The 26,257-nt window shown below is 39.4% G+C and overlaps 2 protein-coding genes across 10 annotated transcripts in view; one reads left to right on the forward strand and one right to left on the reverse strand.

Annotated features, from left to right (window-relative positions):
* Window positions 1-151: 151 nt before the first annotated feature.
* On the reverse strand, window positions 152-12,918 carry PCID2 (PCI domain containing 2). Of its 4 annotated transcripts, XM_053970008.1 has the most exons (15): window positions 12,763-12,918; window positions 12,542-12,607; window positions 11,194-11,283; window positions 10,547-10,620; window positions 9,815-9,882; window positions 9,253-9,292; window positions 8,712-8,766; window positions 7,002-7,105; window positions 6,280-6,355; window positions 6,022-6,163; window positions 4,882-4,982; window positions 2,731-2,804; window positions 2,443-2,568; window positions 2,110-2,233; window positions 152-1,069 (listed from the first exon to the last, which is right to left on the reverse strand). In XM_053970008.1, the coding sequence occupies exons 1-15, from the start codon at window positions 12,796-12,798 to the stop codon at window positions 977-979; spliced, it is 1,269 nt and encodes a 422-aa protein (XP_053825983.1). In that variant the 5' UTR covers window positions 12,799-12,918; the 3' UTR covers window positions 152-976. The 4 variants fall into 4 exon arrangements, with proteins under 4 accessions (XP_053825983.1, XP_053825984.1, XP_053825982.1 ...); XM_053970009.1 differs by lacking the exon at window positions 12,542-12,607; XM_053970007.1 differs by lacking the exon at window positions 12,763-12,918 and having other exon boundaries at window positions 12,270-12,752.
* Window positions 12,919-13,834: 916 nt separating this feature from the next.
* CUL4A (cullin 4A) overlaps window positions 13,835-26,257 on the forward strand; it is a 57,554-nt gene continuing 45,131 nt past the window's right edge. The window contains exons 1-8 of one of the 6 annotated variants that reach the window (XM_053971666.1): window positions 13,840-14,038; window positions 14,559-14,674; window positions 17,949-18,052; window positions 20,154-20,223; window positions 21,959-22,032; window positions 23,434-23,596; window positions 25,309-25,398; window positions 25,817-25,899. In XM_053971666.1, the coding sequence (XP_053827641.1) occupies window positions 13,879-14,038; window positions 14,559-14,674; window positions 17,949-18,052; window positions 20,154-20,223; window positions 21,959-22,032; window positions 23,434-23,596; window positions 25,309-25,398; window positions 25,817-25,899 (860 nt within the window). In that variant the 5' untranslated portion in view covers window positions 13,840-13,878. Of the gene's footprint in view, window positions 14,039-14,558; window positions 14,675-17,948; window positions 18,088-20,153; window positions 20,224-21,958; window positions 22,045-23,433; window positions 23,597-25,308; window positions 25,399-25,816; window positions 25,900-26,257 lie in introns of those variants that run through there. The other 5 variants (XM_053971662.1, XM_053971668.1, XM_053971667.1 and 2 more) reach the window with 5 other exon arrangements.

Consider the following 26,257-nt stretch of genomic DNA (forward strand, 5'->3'; position numbering starts at 1 on the left):
ATACATTGGGAATGTCAAGCTTTTAAATGTCTATGTTGAGGTAGCACTTGACATTTTCATCACACTAAAAAATGCTTCCCCTCACACATGGAATCTATGCTTTCCCTTATGAATGATGCCCATGTCAGTTAGAGGGTAAAATAAAACCCAATTGTCAAAGACAACAAAAAATAAATGTTTTATTTGTTTTAAAAATAATTTTAAAACCCCAAAACTAAAATCTCATCAGTCTGGACAAAGTTATACTGTACCACCCCCAAACAAACAAACCAATCCCCAGGGTAGTAACACTTAAAATAATGGGTCCAGTGGTAGTGTTTTCCCTAGAAGCAAAATAAAACAGAGTATGGATAATTTAGCTACATGAGTTTTTGTTCATCCTAACAAAAATTAAACAAAATATGACCAGAATTAAAAAAAAATCCAAAGCCATCTCTGGGCACCTACCACTTATACTCAAACTCGTAAGTATTACTGACACAGTAAAGCTTTTGGTGTCAGACACTTCTCTATTTTTTAGAGACAGTTTGAAGAGAGTATTTAATACCAGCAAAATTATTGAGACTTAAAAAAAAATTGGAAATCATGTAAGAAAACATTACTTCCACTCTGAAGAATGCATTAACACAAGTAACAAAGGCTGATACTTCTCTCTGAAGGACAAACACAGAAACAGTAACATGAAGTACTTTATAAAAGCTTTTAAGTAGTTGGGAAGGAATTTGGAATGCTTTGCTTTATTTCTTCATGAGATACTTAGAATGATCTAGAAAGCCTGTGGAAACTACCACTTAAAAGTCAACATCTCATTTCAATGCACTTTGTAACACTGGCAGCCTTGGCCATTCTGGGAAAGGAGCCATAAACAGTTCCTGGTATTTCAGTCCTGGACATTTACAGTGTTCTTGGGGTCACTGGGAGTTCCACTGGGCAAGTTGAGTATCTGAAGAGTACTTGCATGGCTAAGATGCAATACTCAACAACACACTGTTGACAGTGGAGGAAATGGGTTCTGCTTGCTGACCACAAGCTTCTGATGCTGATGGGATATGTAGCCTTTAATGTGACCCTGGCAGAAGGAGAAAAAAAGCAGGGTTAGTACTTAGAGCTGGTAACACAATCCCTACAACCCAAGCAAACTCCTAACCATAGCAATAACCATAAGCTAACCATAGCAAAGCTGTTTATGCTCACTCACCACTGCACTACTGTACTTAAATATCCATCAGGGTCCAGTTTAGGTAACTGGGTCACCTTGGAGAGCAAGCACAAAGTTGTAGCCACCTCCCTGTTTGTGTACTAAGGGTGCTGTCAGACCAAGAGCCCCTTGTCAGGGCTCCCCATGGGTCTGCTTACACTGCCTCCAAGAGATAGCTCTACAGAAGTGTTTCTAAATTCACTCTTGTTCACTTTAAAATGAGGATTTTAATCATTTAGTATTCCATACCTAATAAACTAAATGACATAGTACTTCCTTTTCAGCATAGTGTTGTAACAGTGAAAGAAATCTCCCAGTGACCTAGACCACATCAAATAATGTTTCAGAAACAGAGAACTGATTAATTTTCTTGTTGACACTACAATGATGGTTCACAACCTCTGATTTAATACAAATATTTAGATTTCAAGCTTTTATCCATTTATAAGCAGCTGAGATTCACTTAAGAGTAAAACAGAACCAAAGAAATATGGCTCTATTTTTTTCTAATTTGAGAAGACCAAGAGTCTCCTACTTCAAATGCAGAACAAATATTTTTGGTGCCACTTGAAAGGTTTGTATTTTTAAAACAATGTTTCTGCATATATGGAAATGTCAGTATTGGATTTGTACTGTGAAATTCAACTTCAATTTTAACTAATTCCTGCAAAAAAAGGCAGGAACTAGAGGAAGTCCTCAGGGCAAATGAAAATATTTCACTTTGAGCACAAGTCTCTCAAAAAAAAAAAAAAAAAACCAAAAAAAAAAAAAAAAAAAAAAACCAACAAAAACAAAACACAAGAAAACCTGGGATTATTGATGTGTTTTTTGTCATAAACCATTATTCTCTATCTAAAATTTTTCTATGTCGGAAGTGTGGAAGCACCAGACAACGAGTGGTCAGCACTTACCAAATATATAAGGTTAGCTAAAATACACTGGACTTCATCAATATCAACATCATCTATTTGCATGAACTTCAGAGCAATCAGAAAAGCATCTAGAGATAGCTGATGAGTTTTGAGTAGTAAATATCTGAAAGAAACAACAGGAAAATGTGTTATTGAGAAATAATCACTTAAAAATTCTGTTTCTTAGAAAAACAGCCTTTCTACAATAAATTCACCTTAACACAAAGTCAGCTCTCTCAGAGAGAACTAAGGAGCATATACAATTCTACCCCAGTCCCAGGTGAAACCATATTAAATCTGCTTTTGCAAAAATGTAGGTTTTGTTATGCTTACACTTTCTTGAAGAGATTCCTGTATGTGATGATTTTCAGCTTCTCAAGGATAAGAAAGATTCCACATCGAATAAAGAAGGTCTCATGCTTTGTCAGAGCATCATTCAGAAGGAGAAGATTTCCTTCACTGCAAGGATAAAGAAATGAAAAAGTGAGAAGGCCTCACACCAATGAGAAAAGAAAGTATGACTTGGTAGGAATATGCCTCCCCTGCCTTCCTCAATCACGCCAAAGAAACACTTTTTACTCAATACTTTTTGAACACAAAGCAGAAAAGCAAGCATCATACCTCACAGACTTCGTTACTTCAGCAAACTGCATAAGGTCATACTTTTTTAAGAGCTGAACTGTTGGCATATGGCCCTGAAAAAATAAACAGTGTCCAAGTTTTCCAGGATAAGGTTAAATGCATTTTTAATAGAATCTAGTAGAAAAAAAAAATCTAGCTATAAAAAATTTGTTAAGAGAAAAAAAGAACCTTTAAACACTTTTTTTTTTTTTGTACAGAATAAGAAGTGAATGAAAGTATTTGCAAGACAACCCCCTTGTCCCTCTCAAACACCTCATAGCACAACTCACAATAAATACTGATTTATCATGATTTAGGGATGATTAATACTTAATGTTAGGGAACAACTATCAAACTTGTAGAATCAAGATCCTGTGACACGAGGCCTTGGCAATTTCAAATTTTATGTCATGGTTGTATCATCTAATCTACAAACAGAAGAACTACAGGACTCTCAAGCATTTCCAAAGGAATATGAGCAGTGCTCCAGCCTTGTCAAGTGTTATCTCAGTCTGTAACAGATTTTTTTCTTCTCTATGCCTCCAAGCAGAAATAAAAATGCTCTCTCAAAAAATAAACACCACCACCATGCCCCCCTCCCCCCCCCAAAATAAAGGAAGAGAAAGGTTAAATTAAGGAAACAAAATTAATTCTTATTGTTAGATCAGTTAAGACTGAACCATCTCCAAAATCAAAAAGAAACTGTCTTTTATCCCCTGTGCAGCAAAGATCAGAATGCACATTGACTTGGTCAGACTTTAAATTTAGTTACATCATGCTATGCTGTTGCTAATTCCTTTCCTGGATGAAGGATTAGCTGAGAGCAGAACTGAGCTGCAGGTTTACTGAGAGCTGTTAGGAACAAAAAAACCAACACAAAAGCTATTTTAGTAGTGTGAAGTTAGTGTTCATGTTTGGGCTCTGATTTTAAAAAAGCAACTGTAAATACAATGACCTTTATCTAGTTTCTTTAATGCCTCTTGTACACTAAAACTGCTTTAGAAAAGCCACAGTAATTCTAGGCACTAACAGATCAACCAGTTTAAGGCATGCAGTCAGGACTGGGACAAAGCTTTTAGGAAGACTGTTAATAAGTTTTCCTTTATTAACCCTACTACCACTGATTGACCTGAAAAAAACTATTAAGAAAGTCAACAAATAAAACAAGGAAAACAGAAGCCAATTACCATACCCACTATACTGCCCCTTTACCCACTTGACACGCCAAGAGATTGGAAAGGGAGCACTGAAAGGAAGAAGCAGGGAAGTCATAAACAGGTCAGTGGGAAGATGGAAAATGGCAAGTCAATAAAGGCAGGTGATAACATTCTACATGGGTAACTTTGGGAACAGGGCCAGAACAGGAAACTCTAAAATCTACTTCCTGTCCCCTCAGTGACAATTAATTAATACTCAGCATAATCCACTAATTTAGGGATGCACAAATGTTAGCACAGCACATGGGAAAGGACAGGAACAAGAAACATGTGCTTAATTCTTTTAATAGAAATATGAAATTATCAAATAGTAACAAGTCTTCACAGATTTCAGAACCAAAATGCTCTGCCTCATGACCCTTCTGACACGGTCTTGAATCCGAAAATGTATGAGGTACAAATAAAAAAGCTAAAGATAGGCTGTCACTGTGGCAAACCCCTCTCAACAGTCCCCAGCCATCTGTTTGCACACCCTTCTTTCTTCCACCAGGTGAAAGAGGCAGACAAATTCTGCTTCTAGTGAATCCACACCTTCCCTGGCTTTTGTGTGCAGTTGATCAGCAAAGAGGCACTCTGCTACAAGACAGAAGTCACACTCTTGAGTGCTTCTCCAAAGAATTCAAATACTTCATTAAATAGTAAGAGCAGGGGTGGGAAAAAGGTAGGGGGAAAGGAGGGCCGGATTGGTTTTGTTTGGGGGTGGGGATTTTTTGTTTGGCTGTGTTATTTCCCCCCATCTCCCTTCCTATATTGCTATAAATGACAATTCAACACCTTTTGCCCCCACATAACAAGGTGTGCATATGCTGGCTCTTACAGGGCTAAAATAGCCTCTGAATTCCACTAAGGGAAAACCAAGAAAATACTGAGCATCAGTTTTACAGTCTGCATGTGTACCCCCTTCCCCTTATTTAGGAAAGTAAAACCTACTCACCAGCAACATTTTTACTGGCAGTAGGTAGATCAAAATCATTCTTTTGTTCTTCTGGCTTGATCGATGACAGTGCTCAAAGGCAAATGACAGATACTCTTCAGCTGCAAGTATGAGTAACACCAATCAACCACAAAAATGGATTAAAGCTGTAACCCAAATTCTGTGCTCAATGTCCATCTCTCTTGAACACATAACATTTGAAATTGTATAAAAAAGAATCATGCCACTCAAAATACATAAAGAAAAATTGGAGATTCACACAAAATACAAAGTATTACCAGAAAGGTAAGTTCTCCTTCAAGAAGTCAAGAAAACTTGTCAAGATCTTGATGTCAGACATTACAGTTACAAGTAATATTGGAACTTTCAGCTCATTTCAGTAATATTATTGTGTTCCTATTACAGAAGCAGAGAATCTCAGGAAGTGCTGATAATACACTGTATTTCCTAAATTCAGATTAGGTTCTTCAAGAGATGAAAGCTGAATGCAATGCCCACATCTCTTGAGCTGCAGAAATGTGCCAGTGAGACTGTTCACAGCATAACAGCGTGAAAATCTCTCAGCAGCTTCCACCAATAGAGAAAAAATAAGCCTGAAAGGCAGCACACACTGTTTGGAGTAATAGCCAGCTCCAGAACAGATGTTGGTCAAGGGCTTCAGTTAGTGATGAAGCTGTACACCTTAGCTCTAGAAGCATTTCTGTTAGTGAAATCTATTAGAAATCTAGGAAACGCAGTCTGTACATCTTCCAAAATCAATGAATCAAGAAACTACAGCTTGCTACACTACAGTTTGCTGAAGATTTCCCACGTGGCACACAGCAACTTGAAGAGTTGAAGGCTCCTCTGCAAAACTTTTACAAACCTATTCTTTTGGATGCTCACACATTTTGTAATGCTCACACATAATGCATAAGACTGTAGGGAACTTCACTGACACAAATATTTTAAACCTGAGCACACACTACCATTAGAAGTGTCGTGTAACCTCATCTCTGTTTCAAGTCAGCCTGTGGGCCTTGGAACTTTCAGCATGACTTTTCCTTCAATCAGTGCAATTCTGAGTCACACACACGCAACTTCAGCACGATTTCATGCCAAGCAGCAAAGCTTTAAACGTATCTTACTGGCACACAGTACCTTGCTTAAAGTCACTGTCAAACATGGCCTTGCGTCCAACATAGTATTTGTATGTAACTCTCTGTGCCATACTATACTCATCCTTCAGATTTGAGCTGTCAATTGCTCTAATTAAGGGCTTACAGAGATGGAGCTTGTTGATCTGTTAAAAAAAAATAGCATTTTAATCAGTGTAGCTAGATGGTATCATATAAAAGCAGGATGGGTTTGACTTAGAATATGAAACACAAAACACAGCTTACCAGACTTGAACCCTACCTTAAAATAAATTTTAAACAGCTGATTCACAAGAAACAACATGCCCCATTTTTTCGAGTCTTCGATGCCTGCTCGACTGTCATAAGACAAAAGAAAAACCTGCTAGTACTGAACATTGTAAGAAAATAATTACTTTTTCCTCACAGTAAATTAATTCCATAGATATTCACTCCATAGCATTTTTAAGGTAAACATAGGTGTACCTCTGCTATATATTTTCTCAACATAATGAAAAGATGTCATGCAGAATACTATTCATCTGCATCGGGGTCCTCATTCCAGTCTGCAGATAACACACACAGCAGTGGCTTGTAATACTTGATATGAAAGAAAGACTCGGAAAAAAGCTTTTTTTCCACTTCAGAAGTGTTAAAATTGCTAACACTGGAAACCAGAGCCACCTCTTTCCTATCTAATTTATTCTAATGGAGCAAACTTCACAACTAACAAGGCACAGAACCATTAATCACCTTTCCTGAGAAACAGGGACATAATCAGTCCCTCCCAACCATACCTGCTAGGAAAGCTAAACCTGAAGTGAAGGCTTTCCCTCTGTAGTTAATAGTCAAGAGAGAACAGACTGTAAATGAGAAGAGACAAGCCTCAGAAGTGCTCATTCTAAGACCCATATATGGTCTAAGTAAGTGGCAAAATCTAAAGCAAAGTTCATTAAGTTCCCAATAATTTCCTAGTGCAAGTCCAACAGAGGCTCTTTCACTTACGTGTCACTGGCACAGACTCGAAAGCAGCCCATCAGCAGCTCTGCTGCTTTTTCCAACATGTCACCAACTTTGCTTTTCCCTTTCTTCACAAGCTGTTGATCTGCCTAGCAAGAAATGATATGCAATCATAGTTCACTGGGCTGCAAAGTTTAATTTTTTAATTTGGCATTTTATAAAGTATTATAGCAAGAGATCTGTGATGGCTGCTATTTCCCAAATCTAGAAGGCAGTCAAGTTCCCAGAACAAAAGAAAACACTCGGAGAGGCTCCTGGACATGTACCAAGCCCAGTGTAGAGAAGGACAGTCCTTGCAAAATAGCACTGATCACTATTACCTTTAGTATCACTCAGCTTAATGCAGGTCTCAGAAACCTAAATTCGGGTTTAACACCTGAATTGGAGCACTAACACTTCAACTCAAACGCACAAAGACAAAGAGCCTGGAAAAAATTATGAAGTTTGAGTCTTAGAATTTATAATTTCGTTTCTCTCCACAGCCACAAAGACTAGATTTTATTTCTAAACCATATTCAACAGTTTCCAGTAGTAACTCACACTGCTGGGACCTGAGACTTCCAGAAGAAAGAGAAAACGTATGTTACAGCAGCAAGAAGAAAAAAAATAATTCAACTGTAAACATATGGGAAAGATCCACACACTAACTAATGCAGAACTTCAAGAGAAAAAAAAATAGCAAGTAGATCTTTATTACGTGCTTTCTAAAAAGCTTTATTATAGTGTTTACATTCTCACTAGCTGAAACATAAATAAAATAAATGGAAATGCATCCTGCTGCAGAAGTCTTCTCTGAAACTGGATCCTCTGAATACACTAAGGTTAGAAGACAGAGTTCAAACACTTCCAGCATGACTGATTCAACACTACCCTTTCTCATGCATCTCAGAGACATGGATTTCCCTCATTCAAACTGAGAGTTGAGACTTGTTGCAGAACAGTCACACACACAAAAAATACTCCCTGTGCAAGCATTCCACATGCAGTTTTGTGGGTATGTGGGCACGAGAGTGATGAGGGGATGAACACTGAAAACACTGGATATTTTCAACCCTAGCCTCACTTGAACTAGCTTCAACTCTTCAGGTGAAGTGACTATGAACAAAATCGCAACTCTGTCACTTACCTTGGCCTACAAGTTCTCAATAGATCCCTACACAAGCTACTTTAATTCACCAGCCTGAGTAAAATAATGTAAATTTGGGGATTATTAGCATGTCAGCAGTTGTATGGGCTCACCAAGGGCTCCAAAGAGCATCAGAAGTGGTGCACACTTCTGGAAAAGGGGAGCAGAAAGTTCCCTCTTCAGATCTGGTGAATGGTTAGATCAGCTTGGTTGTCTGTGATACCTCCAATTTCCACCAAATCCCATGGATCACATGGAAATAGTGACTTCTGCCACATGCTACTCAATAAAGAAAATATTTATCCCTTCATAAGTTCTAAGCAACTGCTGGGGGTTGCATTCAGGTCCTCAGAACTCCTCTAGTTCCATCTGCAAACAGGAGGTGGACAGATCTAGCAAGCTCATTTTTCAATAGAACTGGATGAATTTAGTGTGTCAACAAAATCCTAAACAATGAGTTAAAGAGAACTGAGCAAAATTAGACTGTGTAATAAACTCTGTAAAAATATTTCTATTGTGGAAATACCAAACAGATAAAAGTAATGAGGCTGTTAATCAGATCTACTTACATTATTAGCAAAAATTCGAAGATCAAGGGCTACAGAATACATAATAGGTAAGGCCCTGGGAAAGAAAATCATAGTATACTCAGTAGGTGCAAATCAAGCAATAACTAAGACATGAGAAACAGGCAATTTTTTTTTGTCAGTTAGTCATACAATCAGAAAAGTATATATTAATTTCTTAATGAAGAAGGATGCACTTCTTAAAAGGACAGTTCTTCAATATCTCAGCATTTCAGAAATCCTACACTGCTACAATACACTACAATAATTATTTCTAAAGTCTTTTTTACTGTGGCTTTAATAAAATTCCCCTTCTCTTTGAAAAAATCTTTCATGTATTTACATATGGACCATTCTATGTAATTAAGCTCAGATGTTTGTTTTTCACTTTGGAAAACTCAACCAGGCAACAAAGCCAATTAGGCTTGATCTTAGCATCATTGGGGATAAATAAAACTATAGGTATAATTTTAGTTTGACTCCAACTGTATTATAGTAGGATAAGATGAGTCTATTTTCTAGTAACTTTCTACCATGTACTCACCAATTTTCTTCTTTATGTGCCTGAAACGCTCGCAGGAAAGATGTATTGTATTTAGGAAAATTTTAAATGCCATGAAAGGAAGCACAGATTTGAGAAACAGCTTTTCAGTGGTACTATATATGACTTCACAAAAAACTAGAAATCAAAACAACATCAAGAAGTTGAGAAGCTGAGTTGCAGTATGGAAGAATGTGAGCACAGCCATGCACTCCTTTGAGTGGCAGCAGCAGTAAGAAACCCTGGCCAGAGATAAGATAGAAGCTTCTTTATCATTATCTTCCCCTCCAGCCAAGCACAAACTGCAAGGTATTATAATGATTTGATATTCTCCTATATTCTGGGAGAAATTAATATTCTATTTTAGAACCAAGTAAAACAGTCTTTCTTAGCCCTATAGAAAGCTGGAAGAAGAATGTATCTGGATTTCCTTGCTTAGAAGCCTAAACAACTGAAGTGTATTGGGAAGCAGATCACATTTTATTAGATTTTTAAAAACCATAAAGAGAACTTATTCTACAAGAAGTTAATCTGAAAACAATATGCAAGATTTATGGAAAAGGATATTGGACAATAACTGTTTGGCATTTGTATGCTTCTACGAAGTCATGGTTTGCAACAGCATAAGTACACCTGTCAAAGAAAAGGTATATTAGTGCATCAGAAAATATACATAAATGAAATATTTATTTTTGTGTCCTACCAGGCATGAAGTTTTACGGTTTATTTAAGGCACAAAGAAAGACGACTAGAAGCATTCCTAAAAAACTGGCACAAGTATTTAATAGAGCACTAAGCTTGATAACTGTAGAAAACAGATCCTAGAGATGAATAGGTATTTGTTTTATATAGGCTAATGCTTATTGAAACTATCACTAAGATTAAATTTAAAAAATACAAGATTGTTGAGACTCGATGCAAAAAATTATTTAGTAAAAGCCTCATAGAATTACTTAGATACTAAGCTCTCTGAAGAGTACTTTTATGATTAAAATTCTCTTTTAAAAATATTTATTTCCCTTACTTATTTCACTCTAAATTCTTGTGCAGCTAGTAGGCAGAGGGGAAACAGCAAGCACTGATACCAAAGCTGTGCCAATGGCCATACACAGATGACAGCCAGGTACATAGAGCAAACTTTATGTGGAGAGGAGAAAGAAAGTCTCTATTTCCTGCAATTCTAGCATTATTTATAAGAGTGTAAGCCCTTTAAAATAGGAAAGTAAACTTAAGGATATCCCTCCCCATCCCTGCTGTACACCTCACAACTGACTTTACATTCTGGGCCCATCTTTACCTTAAGTGGGCTGCAAACATTTCATCATATGGCGACTCCAAAACTTGTTGACACTTCTCCTCTGGAGATGGAAGCTAAGTGTAGAATAAATCAATAAAACATTAAAGGAACATCCAATGCACTAGAAATAGAACATCACATGCATATTTTGTCATGGCAGTTCTCACAGATTTGCCAGGGTTGGAAAGGACCTCTAGTATACATCTACCAGAATTTTAAATTACATTACCAATAATATCCTGAGTAATGAATTGCTGGTGTGCATTCTGTCTCCAGAACCTGAACAGAGCCAGCCTTAAATAAAAGCACCCAAAACACACAAACACCAGGCCCTTACTACCCACTGTTTTTTTGTCTATAGTGCCTTCCATGGTGCTATGCTAATAACTAATGCAGACCTGGTCAGAAAGGACATTCAAAACTGTATCTATCCAGAAAAAAATTCAAAATGGGACACAAAGAGTCAACCAGAAAACAAAAATTATAAATAGTAATCTTTGTAAGAAGAAAAGGGAAGCAAACCTACATGGGGATCCTACCTCAGCCTATGAAACAGATTTCTGAGGTTTCTCTCCAATGGAAAGGAACCCACATATAGAGCTAGGAAAACTGAAAGTAAAACAAAAGGACAAAATACAGATCCTCACCTGTAGCCTTGGGTTTGCAACATGTGGATGCTTAAATGATACTAATTCTGCACAAAAGGTCCCATCTCTGGTCTCAATGGCTTCTTGTACCTACCAAAATAAACAGTCACATTACAGAATAAAATGCAGCAACAAGCACACAACATATTTACACAACTACAGAAGCCACCACTGAGTTACCACTGTTTGTACATATTAATATCAAATCAAATGTGAGTTTTTCAAGGCTTAAAACTGAATAAAAAAATTTGTATTTCCAATACACCTGTTGTTCAAAAAGGTCTCAGGGAGAAGGTAGAGAGAACATCATTGTGTTTTTTTCCTTATTTGTAGGATGGAAGCATACATATGTACATGGGTATAGCATTGTAAAACAGCAGTTGGGAGCCAGATTTGGTACAGCTTTTTAAAATTCCAGTTGGACATCAAACATGGGTGCAAAGATGCAAACTTTGAGAAAAGCTTTAAAATGAAGACAGGAAGATTTAGCATGGAAATATCATTCCAAAGGCAATGTCTGATATTAGACTGATATTCTATCTTTATAAAATGCATTTGAAACCTGCTAAGACTGTAAATGCTATATTCTGTGGAAGAATGGCTTAATCCTGCTTCCTGCTAAAGATAACTCCCTGTAAAATCAGCCTGCTTGAACAGGTTATTGTGACATCAAGGTGGAAATGCATTCAGTTATGGAGATAGTTTCAGGTATTACTTCTTAAGAGTTTCCTTCCCATTGCTTGTGCTTTGTCATATTTTTGTGTCCCAATACGAAAAAAAGCATCTTTTTGATGTATGGAATACTCATACCAAATGGGGAAAAAACCTATAGAATAAAATAGCAACAAAAGAGGGAAAATCAACTGTTTAAACTCTTTCAGAAATTTGTGTCTAGCTTTTATTTCAGGAAAAAGAAGAGCTAATTTTACATTTACAAGATCCTTTTTCATATTGAATGTCCAATGGCGTGTCAACCAAACAAGACATAGACTTTTCAGAGCAGACCTCTACCCTGGGAGATCTCAGATGCTCCATTTTTGGAGACTAAAACCCAAACAATTACTTTATTTTTGTACCTTAACTAATGCCAGATGAAACAAGATGGTAACAGTGACGAGAATACGATGGTCCTGCAAGAACCACCCAGAGTGGAGACACAAGAAGCTCGTCACTGACAGCTCCATCCCGCTGGAATCCCTGCGGCTCCGCTCCAGCACACATCCTCCATCACAGACGTGTGTGTCCGCATTTGCGTGCGCCTCCGAGCCCTCTGTTCCTCGAATCCTGAGCTGCACTGGCTCCTGGACACACACACCAGCCTCCGTGGCGGTTCTTACAAATAAATTACCTCAGACACCTCCACGCTTTTCAGGCTCGCCGGGTGTACATCCTTGGCACTCAGACTTCGTGCACGCTGAAGAAATATATTTCCCCCACCACATCACTCATCCTACGTTGATTCATTTCTTAAGCAAGGCACCATATTTACAGCAAACAAAAACACACCCGCATACTCAAACGGGGCCCATAGACTAATTAAAAAAAATAATAAAAAAAAATCTTGCTTACTTGCTGCAAGTACTGATTAATGGTGATGTGCGCCATTAAGGGGCAAGGAGATGAGGCGGGTGCCCCACGCCGGTGCCACCGTGCAAGCCCCGGCGCTCCCGGAACTCCCTCCGCGCTTCCGGATCCCGGCGCGTCCGAGGGCGGCGGGAACGGCCCTCCGCGTCACGTGACAGCCCCCAACGGCCGCCGCTCCGCCCACCGCGCGCCCGGGGCGTGGCTTCACCCGGGCAGCCAATAGGAGCGCGCGTGGGCGGGGCAGAGGGCGCGCGTCAGCGGTAAGCCGCGTGCGCTGGGGCGCGCCGCGCGCGTAGGGGTGGCGGCGTGCTGTGACTGTGGTCGCTGTCACCCGCGCTGCCCCGGTACCCTCGGCTTGGACGGGAGGCGGGCGGTGCCCTGCGTGTGGCGGGACACTCCAGTTACATCCCCAGGAGAGCTATGGAGGCTCACCTCCCCTATCTCCTCGCTAGCTCCGTTGCCCACGGGGAGCGCTGGCGAGGGGTCGCGGTGAACTTGGGTCGAAAAAGTTGAATTGAGCATTAAACTGCCGAACAGGTTGACTCCTAAAGGCACTGGCGCCAGGGAGATGTGTGAGACAAGGACGTGCTCCATGTTCGTGCAGGCTGGGCTCGGTTGGGTTTGGCAGGTGCCGGTGAGCAGGGCGCGGGCGGCCTCTCGGGATGGTGGCTTTTGTGGGCGCAAAAGCGGCTGCTCCTTGGCTTTCGTTCCGGCCACCCTTGGGCGGGTACCAGCAAACAGAGCCAGGGCAAGCAGGGGACACCGAGGGGTGCTGCCGCCGGCGGCAGGCTGCCCCGGCCCGGGAGCCATCTTGTGAGCGGGGCTGGCGCTGCCCGAGCGCCGCGGGCCGCCCGGACTCGGGAACGGACTCGAACCCGGACCCGCACCCGAGCCGGCCGCCGGGGCAGGCGGAGACGGGCGGGCGGCTATCGGTGCCTCCCCCCCGGCGGCACTTGGCAGCGGCCCGCGGGCAGTGGGGGAGGGCAGCTGGGTGGTGGCGGCGGCGGAGGAGGAGGAGGGGAGCGGAGGCGGGGACCAGCCGGCCCCGGCCCGGCCCAGCCCAGCGCGTTGCCCCGGCCGGACACGGCGCCCGGGGCGGAGATGGCGGACGAGCCGCAGAAGAAGTCGCACTTGTCGGCCTTGGTGGGACACACGAACGGGCTCACCAAGCCCGCCTCGCTGACCGCCACCCGCTCTACGGGAGGAGGAGGAGGAGGCGCGACCGCCTCCTCCAAGAAACTCGTGATCAAGAACTTCAGAGGTGGGTCCGGGGCAGGCCGGGCCCTCTGTCCTGGCAGGTGCGCTCGGCCCGATCTTTGTTTACTGCGGCCCCGGCCGCTCCCCGCCCCTTGCCCGCGGCCGGGCCCCGCCGCTGTCACCCGCCCCGCCGCCCTGTCGGCGAGGGGCGGCTGCCGCGGGGCTGATAGCGCTGCCGGCACCGTGCCCGTGTAAGGGCTCCCGGGGACACGCGTGGGGCTCGGTGCGCGGGGGCAGCGGCCGTAGGGCGCGGGCAGAAAGCCACCTTAGTGTCAGCGCTGATTAAAGCCAGGCGAGGGTGGTTGCCTCGCTAAAAGTAACACGGGCGTCAGACATAGCGGCCGGGGGGTGAAGCGCGTCGTGCAAAGGCTCGGGTGGGATTAGTGCCCCCTCTGAGTGTGCCAGACTTACATCGCCAAGAGCACAGTGGCTTGGCAGAACTTGATGGAGCAGCAGGGAGAGAGACATTGCTGCAGGCTCTCCTTGCGTGGCTGTTTTCAAACTACCTGTGTCTTACTTCACAGAAAGACCCAAATTACCAGATAATTATACTCAGGACACCTGGCAGAAACTTCATGAAGCGGTGGGAGCAATACAGAGTAGCATTTCTATTAAATACAACCTTGAAGAGCTCTACCAGGTAAGCTACATAAGGTTTTGGTTTTGTTTTTTGCAAATAAACTGCTTTGGCACACATTCAACATCATGTATTTTGTTAAAAGCTGATTGAATACTTTGCTACATACTGTTTCTAATCAGTTTTTGTATATCAGTTCCTCTGAGAGCTGCCAGGATCTGGGCCCATGAAAAAGCAGTTTCTGTTGGGGAGGCACAGAAAGCTATTCCTGGGCAGGGCTGAGATCTGAGTCTTAGTATCTTCAATACTCTGCCATTCAGCATGCTGAAAACAGGATGTTACTCTAACAGGGTTATGAAGTTATATATTATATGATGATTTTTGTGCATGCTGTGGTCTCTTGTAAATAGTAATGTTGAAGTATTTGATATTATTGCCTTATAATATTACACATATATACCTTTTGGGGAATTAAAAAGGAATCTTGATTGAGCAGGCAACAAACTGTCACTTTATTCACATTTCAGATTACTGTTACATTTTCATAACAATCAAGATCTTAGTTTTTTGGTTCAAGTGATGAAAAAGCATTTCTGGAACACCTGGACTACTGGAGCAGGGGCTAGGGAGGGTAAAAGAGAGATGGGCTTCTGAGCCATTTCTCTACTTTCTCCAATTATATGTGGTTTAGTTCTATGTTATTTCAGATGTTCTTTGAGGTATTTAGCTGAAGTAGCAGCTTTTTAGAGTGATCATGCTATAAAAGATTACTGATGCACTAAATTGTGCTACATAATATAAGTTAGTTATAAGTTTTCTGTGGGTGCAGGTGTTAGATCTGCAGGTTGATGTCCCTGCCAGACCAGGACTGGAAATATTATTATGAATACCTAAAATTTTCTAAATGTTTAGTTGAGGTGCAAAGAGGGGACTGTGAGAGAGGAGAAGACCAGTAGCCCATACTGGGTCCCTGTTCAAGAAGATCAGGATGGATTTCAGAACTGACTATACTTACCTCTTTAGTTAGGGTATGTAATATATGGGTCTAAAATAGCTGATTATGTAAATGTATATTGACTTAAAATAACTATTCCCTTTAAATAGAAAACTTGACTGTAATATATTTATCTATTAATACTCACAGATTTGCAAAGTTTGAATGACATAATGCATTTTATTGTTTTAAATTCAGCATTTGAAAAACCCTGCTTTTTCATGCCTAGCAAAAAAAAACCCCAAAAACCAGCCCACATATGCTTTGGTTGTTACCTAACTTGTTTTCAGAGGCTCAGAAATGAGATTAGAGTAATATGTCTATGAAATCACTAGGGTACATGCTTGAGTTTTGGCAGAAGAGGAGAGATATTTCAGATAAACTGTGAAGGGAGAACTGTGCTTCTTGCTTTTCTCTTTGCCTGCTTCTTTGTAAAAAACTGTGCAAAGCTGGTCGAATGATCCTTAGCGCAGCAAATCAGGAAGATTTCTGCACAGTGGGTGGTGGTGCTCGCTGTGCCTGTGCATAGACAGGTTTTACTGTCCTGCCAGAGGAATAAAAGATGAGGTTCAGCATCCATTGGAAACCTGATCTGTATTTACAGATCATTTTAACTGCCTGTTGGTGAGCATTGAGTCATCCACAGGGGAAAATATCTCTGGGTGCATCAGTTCTTACTATCAGGCCTTTGTGGTGGTTTCTGGGGTTTTTTTGAATCTTTATCTGACATTATGGGAAGAAGTGAAAGGCCTGCTAGAGTTCAGTGCACTCAGTGGGCTGGTGTACCAGCCTACAGTTGAACCTTCTGATTTATTTATTTAATTTGGCACAGTGGCTGAGAAGAAACTGAAGAACAGTGATGAGGCTGTATGGGAAACCTGAAGGATACTCCTTTCCAGGCATTAGAGGCAGCATGGAATAAGGCATGAAGGTGCTTGGCAGAAATGTAGTCAGTGAGCAATGGGAGGGTGGCAGCCAGTTTTTTGTGACTAAAATAGAAACGATGTCTGGGATTGATGGTAGATTGCACAGATTTTGATAGAAGTAGCTTATACTTGATGGGATAGAGAAAGTGGGGCAGTACAAAGAATTGCAGAATGAGGAGTGTGTGATAAAAATAATGGAAAAAGAAAATTACATTTGCAGTGAGGTCCTAAATAACCTGAAGTGGGGCAGCACTGCCCTTCTGGAGGACATAGAACAGGACAGTGTAGTAGCAAAGAAAGATAGTAGAGCAATGAAGGAAAAAATTATGAGAGTCCTGACCAGACTTAGAGTTGGATGGGTGGATAGGTGTGGCTGTAACATTATCTGCAAAGTAATTGTTTGAATACTGTTTGTTGAAAGTTACCATTTTACTTACCTTAAGATCAGATGAAAAACATTATAGGCACTGTGTTATAATTTTGTTTATTTGCATGTTTAAATGTTGTATCAAAATTGTGGAGGCCATTTTAATGTGCATTTAAATAAAATTAGATTAGGCAGGTTAGAATCCTCTGGAGCAGAGAACATTCTTGGGCCAATTTTAGTTGCCCAGGTGGCATAGTGCTTTAAATCCTTGGCAGTGTCCTGTGCAACATTGCCTCATAATATAACAGCAGTTGATATTAATATAGTGACCACCAGAATATTTGGTTTTGGGCAGAATTGGCCAAAACTTAGTTAACTAAGGATAAATATTCAACTAAATCCTATGAACTCCCAATAAATAAGTTCAAGTCTTTATGTAATGATTAATGTGGGGTTGGTTATGGGGATTTTGTTTTTGTTTGGGGTTTTTCTTAATTTTTTTTACCCTCAGTTTATGTACCTTAGCATGAGTGTGTGAATCAGTGGAAATACTTAGGAATAAGTAAATTGATAAAAAGACAGCAAAGTAGCTATACTCATTCACCATTAAGACAGACTGATTGAAATGTCTAACTTAAAGTTATAAAGAAATTAAAATATTTGGTATGGTTGTGTTTCTGCCCCAAAAAAATCACTTGTGTGCATACTGAAGGATGCACAAAATGGACCTTCTGGAGTTCTACTGCTGAGCAGTACTGCAGGAGGCAGAATTCTGGTAGTGTTTAACAGCACATCTGAAATACGACCCAGATTGTGATGGTGGATCTTGTTTGTGATACAAAATCTAGCAGAATAAGAGGGGACCAAAATCAGGAAGGATTCCTGAAGTCTTAATTCTTCTACATAACTTTGTTTTGATGTTTTGGTCTTATGCACAGCTTAAACATACAACGCTGATTTTTTTTTTTTTTTCTTGTCAGCCTTAATTACATAGACACAAAAATTTAGGTTCTTTTTTTGTCTCATTCATAATCCTTTTTTGGTTTTTAGGCTGTTGAAAATCTCTGTTCCTACAAAGTCTCTGCTACACTGTACAAACAGCTGCGACAAGTCTGTGAAGAACATGTGAAAGCACAAATCCTTCAGTTTAGAGAATATCCTTTTGTCATGCACAGAAGTGGTTAGAATGGTTAGTTTAAATTTTTTTTTTTAAACAAGACTTTGCAAAAAATGCACCAGCAATTGTCAATGTGTTAAAGAGATTCTTTGATTGCTTACATGTTTTTCAGTCAATCATAGGCAACTTTAGTCATTTGGGTGAAAATTTTTTGTGTATTGATGTGTAGCATCCTAGTAAGAATTTATTTATCATTTTAATAGGGATGCAAATTTTACACTAAATCTAGAAAATGTCAATAGCACTATGAGATTTCTCAGCAGATATGAATTTCTGTGGCAGGTGAGTAGTTGTGATGCTTATGGCATCAATAGTTAAAAAAAAAATCACACTAATTATCAACAACAGTAAAAAAGTTTTCAAACATAGTGCACCTGTTTGACCAAAAATAACTGCTGGTCAATAGTCATATCAATAGTGGTCAATACTGATGTATCACAGAAGCATTCAACAAGCCTTCACATATCTTATGTGTACCTTGGGAGGTTCTTGGAAGAGAGCTCTAAGTTCAAGAGATCATTTGGCTGTCTTGGGATGCATAGAAGGATGAGGTTTTATGGTCAATTTCCCCATGGTTTACTGAAGTTACATTGCTCGACTTTTCTTCTGGCTGAGTGGGTCTCAGAAGTGCCTGTAGATATTCTGTGGACACCTGGCTGTAGCCAGCCCTGTTTCCTGAATCCAGTCAAGTTTTGTGTGCTGCGAAAGTGCTTTATATCATAGGTGTCTTTTGTGTAATAGCCATGGGCTTGCACTTGCTGGAGCAGCAGATGAATAGTCTGTGTCCACCTTGCTGTACCCAAATTCCTGGAAAATGCTTTAGCCAGCAGATGATGGATGGAGGGTGCCATATTGAGCAGATATTACACCACTGCGGCTGTGTGGTGGATTTTTTAGCAGAAAATGATAGAATAAAGTAGAACAGATAGGATAAAGTAGAAAGAAACAAGGGACCAGGGCCCAGAACAAACCTCTTTTCCAGGTGAATGCTTTAAATGTGCTTTGGATTGTGACTCTCAGTTTCTTGGTTCACTGCATTCCCCAGGTAGGTGCCTACGCTCAGAATAATTTGGGTTTTTTAATGGTACATAGCACCAACATTGGTTTGGGCTGTGTGGTTTTGATTTAGATTTTGTTGGTGGTTTGGTTTTTTGGTTTTTTTTTTTCAGTCCCATTCATGACATCTGGCTCCTATATAGCACATTAGTACAGTAGTCTTTAACATACCTGGTCTTTGAGAACCAAAACTTACAGGCTTCTTTAAAGCAGTGTACAACCATCTTTTGCATTCCTGCTTTTTCAGACTTTAGGTGATGTTATAAAAAATGTTTTAGAACTAGTGATTTCAAACTTTGCTTTCACCTTGCCCTCTTGACAGGGTGATGGTGGATTGGAGAGTTGAAAATTTAATATTTTCCAGGTGTACCACTTTGTATCTCAAGGACATGAGATCAGATTAAATCAGATTTGGCCAGAATGAGCTGAAATTATGATGATGTATGGGAAAGGAAGGTAAAGTCCCATTGAGATTTAGTTGTGAGACACATGAGAATTGTATTATTTGTAAATAACACTTGGATCTGTTGTGTAATGAAGAAAACTGTAGATTGCTTAGGGTGACCTGGAGATGTGTATGAAAAGAGTGGTATTTAGATTTGTTGAGGATTATTTAGAACTGTAACTGCTTTTAAGAGATTAGGGTCACTCCTGTTGCGCTCACTGTGAACTCATTAAATAAACAAAATAACCTCTCCATCCCTCTCACCTCAGTTGGTGACAAACGTGTGTTTGACACTGGTGGGGTTTCTTGTTTAAATCTATATTAAGGTTGCACAGTACAGCCACTAGATGGTATTACTGAAGAGCTGGGAGTGTTATTCCTTGAAAACACAGGGAGGCCTTTTGGAGAACTGCCAGCCACTGTGCTGGGCAGCTCTGCAATTAATGGTTTATCCCTGGCAGGCACAGTAGCATTGGAATATCCTGGAGCAGCTTTGCCTAATGGCTGGCAAAGATCATCTCCAGAATCTGGCCTCTAAAGATACTGGCAAACTAGTTTTCCTTAATGGGTGCTGTACAGATTCTCTGGATAGTCTTTTATTTTTAAAGAAGATAAATAAATGCTGGCAAGATCATTGCAGACAAATGGTAAGTTGAATGTTTGTTCAGAGTACATATCCTTGAGGTGTGAAATCTGGCTAAAATTAGTTTGTCATACTTTTAGCTTGGGACTGCACTTCATCTCCTCCTCCAAGTTTTAGCATTGCTTTTAACTTTCCCCTTTGCTGGCTGAGGGAACTTCTGTTGTTGAAATGTAGGTTCTGTTAACTCTGACTTTCATAGGTTCATTTAAGGATTGAACATTACTCAGAAATATATTGACACCTTTTTTTCTTTGGGTGGAAAAAAAACCTAAGCAAGAAATGTTGAAGTTATTTGCTGTTCATAATTTTAAGTAATTGAAGAATCTTTGCTTTTAGATGGCTCCAAGAACTAGGCTATCTTGTGCATTTTTTTTGTTTTTTTTGCAAAGCAGAGATTATTATCCTGACTGTAGAGCTAAGAAACAGAAATTATGAAGAACTGAAACTTGCTTTATATCTGCCTTTTTTGTCTTCTATCTCCACAATGATTTATGTTACAGAACAAACACCTCTCTGAAACACACTCTATGAAAAATGTCCCTTTAAGAAGCCATCATTGTAATTCCAAACTAACATTTTACAATGAGTTTTTATTGCATTGTCACTTAGCTTTAGCTGCAGATGCCCCATATGGTTGAATTTCTATTTTCATTCCTCAAATCTACTGTTCTTTCATTTCCTGTGAGGTTTGGGCAGAGGTATATGATTTTTATATGAATTAGAAATGGAAGGTGGTAGGTGTTACTTGAATTCAGCAGTCTGATTAAAACAAAGTTGAAGATACTGCCTTGAAAATGTAGTTAGCATGAACCTGTATTTTCATAAAAGGGATTTTGTTTGCTTTAATTACCTCTAAGCATTCTTTTTTTTTTCTTCCTTAAAACAACAACCTGTAGCAAGTGGCTTTATTGCCCGTGTGCTGGGTTAGCATTTGTGCTATTTAAGAAAAAAAAAATCAGCTTTACAGCTGTTTTACTTTAATATTTTTTCTTGGTCAGAAGCTATGTCAGCTTGAGAATTGCTTCAGAGGTAATGAAATCTTTTAGGGAAGGAGTAGGTGGACAGCTAGGAATAGAAATCTCTATCTGGCCTGGGGGTGAGTTACTGACATCCAGAGTTACGCTGGGAGTTGGGCAGCCTTCTTATGAGCAAAGTTAAAAGTGGATTTTGAATGTAAAAGTCTAGTAAGCTACAAAACCACCTCCTCCTCCCACTTCTTTAATTTGAAAAAGAGATAATATATTTTTATACCTTCTTTTAACTGTTGGATTTAATGTATCTCTATTTTTCTTATGAATTTTGGCAGCTAATTTTATTATGAAAAGATCTGTTGCACAGCTTACTACTGTCTCATCTTAAACCTTTGTTGTTTTTTTTATTTTAAAGCAAAAAGCATGGCAGCATGCTATTTCAGGGTGTTTACTGACTATATTGGAGGTACTGTTTGAATAGCTTTGTATATCAGTGGTATAAAACTCCTAACAAGCTAATAAAAACTATTTAGTTAATGGTTATGAATTTGAAAACTGTCTTGGACGTACTTGGGAATACCACTAAGTAATAGTATTAATTTAAATAAATTGCATACACATGGCTGTACAAGTCACCATAGAAATTTAAAGTAATTTCTGCATCAGTAAATGAGGTGTGTCTCTGTGATGTAGTTTTTCCGAAGTTTTTTTATAATTTAAAATATCACATGGAGGTGAAGAGAAAAATATTCTCTTTATATATTTCAGATCATGATCAGAAGCATTTTCTTATTTTTGGATCGTACATATGTGCTTCAGAATTCAGTGCTTCCTTCTATATGGTAGGTATCCATGTAAGTATTCCTATAATCTTTTGAGTATTGGTGTGCTATTACATCTGCAAAGACTGAAAATAAATTTTTTACATTATATTTGAGCTATATATCTAAAATTTTGTGAGTTTATGGAGATGCATGTGTCAGCATATGTGTGTGTCATGTCCTCCTTCCCCAGGAACATTCACTGTCAAGTGGGGGTAAAAGAAGAAGGTCTGTGAACATGGTCTTAAAAGTCAAGGCTAATGTGTAGCTGTTGTTGTCAGAGCCTGGGTGAGGCTGAGTCTGTGGGAACCTCCCCTTGACTGCTGCCTCCCACCCCAGCACTGGCTCAGCATTATTGTAGGTGCTCCTGGTTTTGACAAAATTCAACATTCAGCTTCTTGCTCTGTTTTTTTTAAGTAAGTCATATACAGTGACAAGGTGCAGATTCTTTCCAGCTGTGGTTGCTTGATGATGCTTTTGTACTTTCAGCCCACTATGGTCACATCTTTGGCCATTCTGCTTTAAAGGATCCCCCCTGAGGGGAATTTTACATCGTTGCCCAAGCAAACAAACCCAAGCTTTGCCAAAAATTTCTGAAGCACCCTCCCAGCAAAAAAAAAAAAAAAAAAAAAAAAAAAAAAAAAAAAAAGATAAAGTACTGAAGTAAGAGCTCTTTTCCCTGCCTGGCTGGCTACTGTGCTCTTGTGAGTTCCTCAGGCTGTCTGAAGAGCTTGCCATCTTTCTTCAGCCTCTTGGTTGTCCAGTGGCCATCTTTTGTTCCCAGCTTCAGCAGTTTTCCTCCAACTCTGTGTTAGGCTTCTTTTTGCTAAACATTGTTGATGAGGTCTGTTCATACTTTGTCTTATTTTTCTCCCACTGGGAAAATTCCTTGTATTGAAATCCTGATGCATGTGAAGAAGTCAGAGGTAACAAGTTCTATCTAGGATTGCTCAGTTTTCAATATTTAACAATTAGTTGCTTTGTGGCATAGAGGCACCATTCCTCATCATCTTAGAATGAAACAAGTATCTGATAGAGGCAATAAGATCCTAAACATACAAAGAATTCATTCTTTGAACAAAACTTACAAATTACACCTAGAATGTCTGATCCAGGAAATTTTATGTTAAGATATATTATCAGATTTTTTTTTTTTTTTTAATGAGCAGAGAAACTTACAGTCTATTTATGTGAAAGCTGGACAGGCTGGTAACAGTTCTTCACTGAAGTGTATGCCTGTGATAGCATGTGATCTGGTATTTTTAGGATAATTCTTGTTACAGTTTTGTTAGACGATGGTATCAAAAAGAGTACACACACCATTAATATATTTTTTTCTGTATAATATATATACACTGTATGTGTTTTAAACATAGTTTTCAAAAGAATCAACAGTGTGACTGATTTTCAATATTCACATAGGGATATGGGGCTAGAGTTGTTTAGAAACCATATCATTAGTGACAAGCAAGTTCAAACCAAGACTATTGATGGAATTCTCCTGCTGATCGAACGAGAACGAAATGGTGAAGCTGTGGACAGAAGCTTGCTGCGGAGTTTGTTGAGCATGCTCTCGGATTTGCAGGTGAGTACAGCCAAATTCACTAGTAACAGCTTGGTTTAGAAATACAGTGTGGATTGCCTAAGTGGTGTTTTGTACAAAAATTATCCTGTTCATCTAGTAAATGTATGTAAAATCTAGCTATTACATTGCTATGATTGCCTCTTCTTTACCCCATGTGCAGTCTTGGACTGTTTATAAATGAGACCTCTTTGCCTGTTTTCCTTAGCAGAGGTAATGGCCTCAGATCTTAATAGATTTACAGGTCTTCTAGTATGTGCAGTATTTTGTCGGTCTTAATCACTTATTGTCTCATCCTAGTGCCGGTTAAATCCCTCTCTGTCACTGTAAAAAGGTGTCACTTTTTGGAGTCCAGATCTTGGGTCTGTATCGCAAAAACATCACTCTAGAGCTCTGGCAACTTCTTAGAAATGCTGAGGATGATAGAATAGGATGCTATATTAAGGCCAAGGTTTTCAGATAGATCATGTGAAGCTGCAACTTACTGGAACTTTCCATGAGCAGAGATAGTAAGTAACCAAGGAGACTGACAAATTGTGCTTCTGGCTTCCACATAGGTTGTCCTTGAGTTAACGTTGCAGCCTCGTGTGATGTGCAGTGAAACTTTGGAGCTTCTTCATTCCTAAAACCTGCTGAGGTTGCTCCATTTCAGAGTGGCAATAGAGCATTACTCAACTGGCTGAAGGTTTGAGGAGTTTGAAGAGGCAGACTACATAAAAAATCCCTTTATGGTTAGGCAGCTTACCTGGTTTTCTGCCTTTCATTTTAATCCTCTTGATTTTAATCTGTAGTTTCCTGTGTCATCCCAGAAAAATTAGTCTGTTTGAGAGAGAAGCCATTGAAAAAAAAAATTAAGTTTTTGAAAGTGATAGAATGGTTTGGGTTGGAAGGGGCCTTAAAGATCATCTAGCTCCAACCCCCCTGCATTGGGCAGGGAACCTTCAACGAGGAGTCCTTCAGAGACAAAAAGTGGTCAGAATGTAATGAGTTTTACAGCTCTATTATATGTTTTGGCAGAAATATTTTCTCTATTCTTCCACCACACTCAAGGAATTTCCTCTTTTTTCCACTGTCCCTCTGTTTACATATTAATCCCTAGTTCCTCAGACTTCTAGAACTTTTTCTTTATGTAGTTGATCTTCCTGACTTATTTCATGTCTATAATAAACTATTAGTCATTAAGCAGAAGGTTTTTTTTATGTCTCTAATTGTTATTGGTGCCCTTTTTTGCACACCTTATTTGATATAATTGATTTTTCCTGGGCCACTGAGGGAAACATGGCAGATCTGAAGATGTGTTACTTGAGCATATTAATATTTTACTGATGAGAATTACCTGGTTTGTGCTAGTTGGAAGGGATTTTTTTGCCACAGAAATATGAGTGAGAGTTTAGATCTTGGGTGGATGGGATGTCATTGCTGTGATATTGGGTACTGGTGTTGGGCTGTGTACCTTAAACAGAAGCCTGTTACATTAGACTGTTCAAGAACTGATGGCTAAAACAAACCGTTGCTGCTCTGGGAAGTCAGTTCTGATCTCAGTCTTTGTGAAACCAGTGGGCAAACAGAGAATTTGTTAGTGTAATGTTATAGTGATATTTCTCACAGTTGTGCACATCCTTAAAATTTTACTTGCCCTCTTACACCTGACAAACAAAATATGATACTGTTACTGTGAGCTTAATGTAAGTAACTAAATTGATTTCTTGAGCCAGGTTTACAAAGAATCATTTGAACAGAGGTTTCTGGAAGAGACAAATTGTTTATATGCTGCAGAAGGCCAAAGATTAATGCAGGAAAGAGAGGTAGGTACATGGTTTTATGTTAGTTTTATCAACTCTGGGATTACATAAGAACTTTGGTAGTGCCGTGGTGTGTTAATGTCCAGTGAAATGTACTGGCACACAGGTATTCAGAACACACATGTGTTTTGATATGGACCACGGTATTGTATCAACAGGGAGAGCAGACCCCAGGTTATAATGGAATTATAATACAATTGTGTGACATTTTTGTAGCTAAAGTCACATTATGAACTATAGTACCTTTAGTATGAAGTAATATTGATAAATAAAAATACAGATTATGTAGTACCTAACAACATTCTGGTGGAATAGTCCTTTCCAATTCATGTTCTCTTTTAAAAATGTAGTTTGTCATGAAACAAGATTAGCTGCCTTTCATACCTTTATAGCTGAACTGGTCATTCTCTTGTCTTGTTAGGTCCCAGAATATCTTCACCATGTTAATAAACGTTTGGAAGAAGAAGGAGACAGAGTAATAACATATTTAGATCACAGCACACAGTGAGTACAAATGTTATTATTTTTATTATAAGTCAAGCATTCTTCATAAATCAGTATGATTATCTATGGTTGTAGAGACACTGAGATAATTTCTTCATTATCTTGTTGGGATAGCTTGTGAAATAGCTTGTTTTTTTTTAAAGACTTCGGTTTTATCAAAAGTTACTTCTTTAAAATAAAAGTGTATTTTCAGTAAGAAAGAAGACATTTGTTCAGAAATATTAATTCTGTATACTGCAGTTAAAAAACATTGTGTAAGAACTCAAATTTCCATTTTCAAAACAGCAGCTGATTTTAGCCATTTACGTACTGATAACATCTTTAACCACAAATCTCTTGAGGGAAGGGAAGACTCATT

The sequence above is a fragment of the Vidua macroura genome, chromosome 2 (genome assembly GCF_024509145.1).
Source record: "Vidua macroura isolate BioBank_ID:100142 chromosome 2, ASM2450914v1, whole genome shotgun sequence".
NCBI lineage: Eukaryota > Metazoa > Chordata > Aves > Passeriformes > Viduidae > Vidua > Vidua macroura.